Consider the following 6,533-nt stretch of genomic DNA (forward strand, 5'->3'; position numbering starts at 1 on the left):
TCAGGCTTTTGCAAGCAAGTGCCTTTAACCATTGAGTCCTCTCTTCAGTTCTAAAACTTTTTTTTTAAATATTTTTTGTCCATTTTTTATTTATTTATTTGAGAGTGACAGACACAGAGAGAAAGACAGATAGAGGGAGAGAGAGAGAATGGGCATGCCAGGGCTTCCAGCCACTGCAAACGAACTCCAGACGTGTGCGCCCCCTTGTGCATCTGGCTAACATGGGAACTGGGGAACCGAGCCTTGAACCGGGGTCCTTAGGCTTCACAGGCAAGCCCTTAACCACTAAGCCATCTCTCCAGACCCTAAAACTTTTTTTTTTAATATAGTTTTCTTTTATGTGTGCACATGAACCCACAGGCACACCATAATACCACAGTTATGCTGGGGTTACAGACACTTACAGACTATTCTGGCTATTCTGTAGGCTCTGGAGATCCAAGCTTTGGTTCTCATATATTCATAGCAAACACTTTATCTACTGATCCATGTCCCCAGCTCTGTGATAATTTTTTTTATTTTATTTTTTATTGATATCATCCATGACTGTAAACAATATCCCATGGTAATTCTCTCCCCCCACTTTCCCCTTTGAAACTCCACTCTCCATCATATCCCCTTCCCCTCTAAATCAATCTCTCTTTTATTTTGATGTCATCATCTTTTCCTCCTATTATGATGGTCTTGTGTAGGTAGTGTCAGGCACTGTGAGGTCATTGATATCCAGGCCATTTTTGTGTCTGGAGGAACACATTGTAAGGAGTCCTACCCATCCTTTGGCTCTTACATTCTTTCTGCCACCTCTTCCGCAATAGACCCTGAGCCTTGGAAGGTGTAATAGAGAAATTGCAGGGCTGAGCACTCCTCTGTCACTTCGTCTCAGAAGCATGGTGCCTTCTGCATCATCCCAAGGTCACTGTCATCTGAAAAGAGAAGCTTCTTTAACCAAAAGTGAGAGTAGCATCAATATATGGGTATGAGCATTAAGAGAAGTGCTTACTGGGCAGTTTGGTGAGCATAGGATATACTTTTAGCCAGACAGCAGCAGATGCTACACCCCCAGGGCTTATGACTAATCCTGTTGTAGGTTTTCAGTATCAGGGATGTATTTCTTCCCATGGAGCAGGCCTCCAGTCCAATTAGAGAGCGGTTGGTTTCATCCATAATGGATGTGCTACTATTGCACTAGTTGACTCATTTGGTCTGGCTGGCCAAATATAAGGCTTACAGTGTCCACTGTTGGGTATATTCACTGGTGATTTCTCTCTCTCCTATTGAACTCATGCATGGCTTTTTCTAGCTTTCTGTCAGCTGGTCTACATGCAGGAGGTTTTTAGCTCAGCTCCAGCAGGATTTCTCAGTGACCTTGCAGCCCAAGTATGTGGAGTTTTCAGCAATAGGGTCTTACCATCTATTCCCGGTGGGAAACCAAGGCTCTCGACATTGGACTGTAATGTTTTGGGGGCATCAGGGACCTCCCTGGCCAACAATTCACTGGATGGTATCTCATCCTTGGCACTGAAAATTTTCTAGTAACAATCTATGGCTCCTGAGTGTCCCATTGTCCAAAAACATAGGTTTCCATATGACTTATTTATATCCTCTCGGATTTTGATTAGCCCTTCCTCCACCTTTCCTTACTCAGTCTCTTCCCTTGACCTGACTTAGGACATGTCCCCAGCCCTGCAATAGTTTTTTTTTTAAAAAATATATTTATTTGCTTACTTATGCTGTGTGTGTGTGTGTGTGTGTATGTGTGTGTATGGATATAGCAGGATCTCTTGCCACTGCAGATGCATGTACTACATTGTGTATGGCTTTACAAGGATACTGGGGAATTTAACCCGCACCAATAGGCTTTTCAAGCAAGAGTCTTTAAGTGTTGAATCATCTCCTCAGTCCTAGTGATCATTTTCTTTCAAACACATATTTCAATTTCTGAACAGTCTAGGCTACAGATTGAGACCTGTATTTTAAAAAGCTATTTCAAGCTACAAATATGGGATGTCTGCATGCAGGATGAGTTTCAGTGTCAAGTTTAATTGCTTCATCCGTCCTTTGCTTATTTCTATTTTCTTGAACCATTCACACTAAGAGGTAGATGGCTTTGGGAGTCATTTCTACATATCATATACTTAATTTCTGAGTTCATTCTAGGAAATTATTTATAAGGGTGGTTCGGGAAGGAAAGCAGGCAATAAAAATGCTCTTTTTTTGCTGATGACTATGGTTGGAATCATAAGCATCAGATAAAATGGTTGTGGCAGTGTACTCATTATTCCAGCACTTGGGAGGCGGAAGGACTGCCATAAGTTTAAAACCCTTCTGCTATATACAGTGAATTAAGGCCAACTGAAATCACATAGCAAGACTCTCTAAAATCAATAAATAAATATTAAGTAAAATTGCAAAGATCTGATAACTAAACTTTGCCCAGGAGTAATTACTTCAGATATTTTATAAAATATTAACTTCATCCCAGTCCCAATTTTTTTCCTCAATTTTTATTAACATTCCCATGATTATAAAAAATATCCCATGGTAATACCCTCCCTCCCCCCACTTTGCCCTTTGAAATTCCATTCTCCATCATATCCCCTCCCCATCTCAATCAGTCTTTCTTTTATTTTGATGTCATGATCTTTTCCTACTCTTGTGTAGGTAGTGTCAGGCACTATGAGGTCATGGATATCCAGGCCATTTTATGTCTGGAGGGAGCACATTGTAAGGAGTCCTACCCTTCCTTTGGCTCTTACATTCTTTCTGCCACCTGTTCCGCATTAGACCCTGAGCCTTGGAAGGTGTGATTGAGATGTTGCTCAGTACTCCAGTCACTTATTTCAAGCACTATGATACCTTCTGAGTCATCCCAAGGTCACTGCCATCTGAAAAGAGAATATTCTCTACCCAAAGTGAGAGTAGCATTAATATAAGGATATAAATATTAAGAGAAGTGCTTACTGGGCAGTTTTATAAGCACAGTATATACATTTTCTCAGACATCAGCAGATGTTACACCCCTAGGGCTCATGACTACCCCTGTTTTAAGTTTTCAGTATCAGGGATGTATTCCCTCCCATGGAGTGGGCCTCCAGTCCAATTGGAGGGCAGTTGGTTTCCACCATGACAGACGTGCCACTATTGCACCCGTTGGCTCATTTGGCCTGGCTGGCCAATTATAAGGCTTGCAGTGTCCACTGTTGAGTATCTTCACTGGTGGTATCTCTTTCTCCCATTGAACCACATGTAGAATGGCTTCTTCCAGCTTTCTGTAAGCTGATCTACATGGAGGAGGTTATCAGCTCAGTTCCAGCAGGATTTCTCAGTGGCCTTGCAGCCCAAGTATGTGGAGTCTTCAGTAATAGGGTCTTACCATCTATTCCTGGTGGGAAACCAAGGCCAATTTTTTTTTTTTTTTTGAGAAAGGGTCTTGCTCTAGCCTAGGCTGATCTGGAATTCACTATGTAGTCCCAGGGTGGCCTTGAACTCACAGTGATCCTCCTATCTCTGCTTCCCGAGTGCTGAGATTAAAGGTGTGCACAACCACACTGGACAGTCCCACTTTTTAAAAGAAACATTTAAACAGACTAGTAATGTGTGTTTTAAAAATGATGTTATATGAAGCCTGGAGAAAATGATTTTGTATGGTACATCCAGGTTAATATAAACAAGTTTCTTTTTTCATTCTGCAGGATGAATTATTTCTTTCAAATGTGAAAGCTTGCTGGGCTTGGGGGTGCAGACCTGTAATGTAATCCTAGTGAGAAGGTAAATTGAGGCAGAAGGGATGTAAGTTCAAGGCTAACCTGGAAACTTTAGAGAGGCACTTTCCCAAAATTTTAAACAAAAGTTAAATAAAAAGCTGGCGGTGGAGGAGGGCTGAAATGCAGCTTATTGGTAAAGTACTTACCTATCAAGTAAACATGGGAATACAGATTCAATCTCCAACATTGCAAAAACAAAAACAGGGGCTGGAGAGATGGCTTAGTGGTTAAGGTGCTTGCCTGTGAAGCCTAACAACCCAGGTTCAATTCTCAGGTGTACCATATAAGCCAGATGCACAAGGTGGTGGCATGCAACTCGAATTCATTTGCAGGGGCTGGAGGCCCTAGTGTGCCTATTCACTCTTTCATAAGTAAATAATAAAAATATATAAAAAAAATAAATCTCATAATTTACAATTTTATAAAGCATGTTTATTTTTAAAGGAAATAAAGAGAAACTTAAACAGCCCAATCCACTTCCAGGTTTATGGGGATGGGGTCCTGGGATAAGCACATGACCTAGGTGAATATAAAACGAAGGAGAAAAAAGGTGCCCAAGAAACAGAGTTGAAACCAAGACCTGGCTAGAGTGGGAGGGAGTGGTGGAGGATGATTCAGACTCTCCTGGTAACTAGAGAAGGGCCAAGCCCAACCACAAGACAGTGATGCCACTTGTGGGCCCTTAGATTGGCGAGGACCTAGCTGAGTGACGGGCTGTGAGCACCGGGGTTGGGGCCGTTCCGCGCGTGCGCTCGGGGGCCGCAGGGGGCGGGAGGGGCCTCCCGCTGCACCGGCCGCCCTGGGTGGGGGGCGGCTGAGCCCGGCGATGACGCGCGGCCCTCACGTGACCCGGGGCTGCAAAGCGACGCAGCCCTGGGTGCAGTCGTCACTCGCGTCTGGCTACCAGCTCCCCGCTGCCCTGCGCACGGCGGGCTGGCATCGGGCCCGGGGAAAGCGGAGCAGGTAAGGGCCCCCTGGGGCCCGCGCGCCGCACCCCGGCCCGCACCCCGGCGACCAGTGCAGCGGCACCAGCGGCTTCCGGGACACTCCTTGCCGTGCGCGCCTCCCCGCCCGTCCGCCCGCGCGCGCGAGCACCGCAACAGGCCCCTGGCACGGGGATGCGGGCTCTCGGGGGAGTGTCAGCACCCCAAAGAACAGCGCAGGCAAACTGCCCCGAGTCGCCTCGCCTCGCCTCGCCTCGGGAAAACTGCGCCCACCGAGGGAGGGGGGCAGGACCCGGGTGGCGGGAAAGAGTCACGGTCGTGGCAGGGAGGAGGGGATCGGCACCTAGCGCTGGGCTGCAGCCCTCCTCGCTCTCCCACCCCACCCTGGCCTTCTGCAGGTCGGCGGGACTGAGGGGCTCGGCGGTGCACCTCGAAGACAGAGTCTGGAGGAGGAGGGAGAGACGTCAAGGATAGGCCCAGGTCGGTGCAGGGACCATTGCTAGTGGGACGGTGGTAGAGGAACCTATGGAAAAGTCCATCTGAGACCCCAGTCACAGCCCCCTCCCTCCATGTCAGTCCTCCATTTTGGTGCCTCCAGAGCTCTGGGAAAGGAAAAAAAAATGGTGGGCTTTGGAGGTGGGAGGGAAAAGAGGGCTAGGGGGAGGGGCTCGAATTGGAGGCTCCCTAGAGGGCGCTTGGAGCTTCTAAGGTGAGGGGAAAAGCAACATTTTTTTTAAAGACAGTTTTGATATCAGGCTCTGAATCTTGCTGGTCTGTACATCACGCATTCAGTGTTTTTCCCTTGTCCTTGTGTTCAAAGAATAACAACCAGGAAAAAAATCTCATCATGGCAAATATACACCAGGAAAACGAAGAAATGGAGCAGCCTCTGCGGAATGGAGAAGAGCGGCCTTTAGGGGGAGGTGAAGGCCACCAACCTGCAGGAAATAACAGACGAGGACAGGGTCGCCGACTTGCCCCTAATTTTCGATGGGCCATACCAAATAGGCAGATCAATGACGGGCTGGGTGGAGATGGAGATGATATGGAAATGTTCATGGAGGAGATGCGGGAAATCAGGAGGAAACTTAGGGAGTTACAGCTGAGGAATTGCTTGCGCATCCTTATGGGGGAGCTCTCCAATCACCATGACCATCATGATGAATTTTGCCTTATGCCCTGACTTTTCCATTTTCCATGATATTGATACTGTGATTCCTGCTGGTTCTCCTGTTCCCTGCATTTTCCTGTTATGCCTTTACCCATCTGTTTGCTGTGAATCTGTTATTTCCATGTGTCAGGTGGGTCTTGTATTGCCAGCTTCTAATTGGAGATTGCCTTTACAATTGGTGTAAGTTTCTGTCAACAGTAGTTTTACCCATTTGCATGAAAAATGTAAAGTTAATAAAGCAGTTAAAAAGCAACTTAGACATTAATTATTGTCTCAGAAGCATACATAAATAAAACACAAGCACCCTCCCCTCCAAATTAAATACAATTGTTCATTGGGCATATGTGTTTGTGGTAGGCATGTGACTTTTACCTGGCACTTAATAAGAAAAAATAATTTTTCAATGAGTGAATATCATGCAGGTTCATAATTATTGGCTTAAATTTGAAGAGTAAGCCCTTTATTATAGGTATGTTTATTTGAAGAATTCATGTCTGTGAAATAGGTTTCATTGACTGTCTTATGTGACTGTGAAATGGAACGCATCAAATGCGGGACTATGTTGACTTGGCTTCCTGTCCAACTCCTCAGCATTTAACAGACCCTAGGCCCCCATCAGGTACTTGGAGAGAACTGAAGAGAGTTCTTATCCAT

The 6,533-nt window shown here is 45.7% G+C and overlaps 1 protein-coding gene across 1 annotated transcript; it reads left to right on the plus strand.

The window, feature by feature from the left end:
* Positions 1-4,667: 4,667 nt before the first annotated feature.
* Positions 4,668-6,132, plus strand: Bex3 (brain expressed X-linked 3). The gene is made up of 3 exons (XM_004659177.3): positions 4,668-4,727; positions 5,107-5,188; positions 5,529-6,132. The coding sequence occupies exon 3, from the start codon at positions 5,556-5,558 to the stop codon at positions 5,889-5,891; it is 336 nt and encodes a 111-aa protein (XP_004659234.1). The 5' UTR covers positions 4,668-4,727; positions 5,107-5,188; positions 5,529-5,555; the 3' UTR covers positions 5,892-6,132.
* The last annotated feature ends 401 nt before the right edge of the window (positions 6,133-6,533 follow it).

This window comes from Jaculus jaculus, chromosome X (assembly GCF_020740685.1).
Source record: "Jaculus jaculus isolate mJacJac1 chromosome X, mJacJac1.mat.Y.cur, whole genome shotgun sequence".
NCBI classification, from domain to species: Eukaryota; Metazoa; Chordata; class Mammalia; order Rodentia; family Dipodidae; genus Jaculus; species Jaculus jaculus.

Coding starts and splice junctions, on each gene's coding strand:
- Bex3 (XM_004659177.3), top strand. CDS start 5,556: ATGGCAAATATACACCAGGAAAACGAAGAAATGGAGCAGCCTCTGCGG.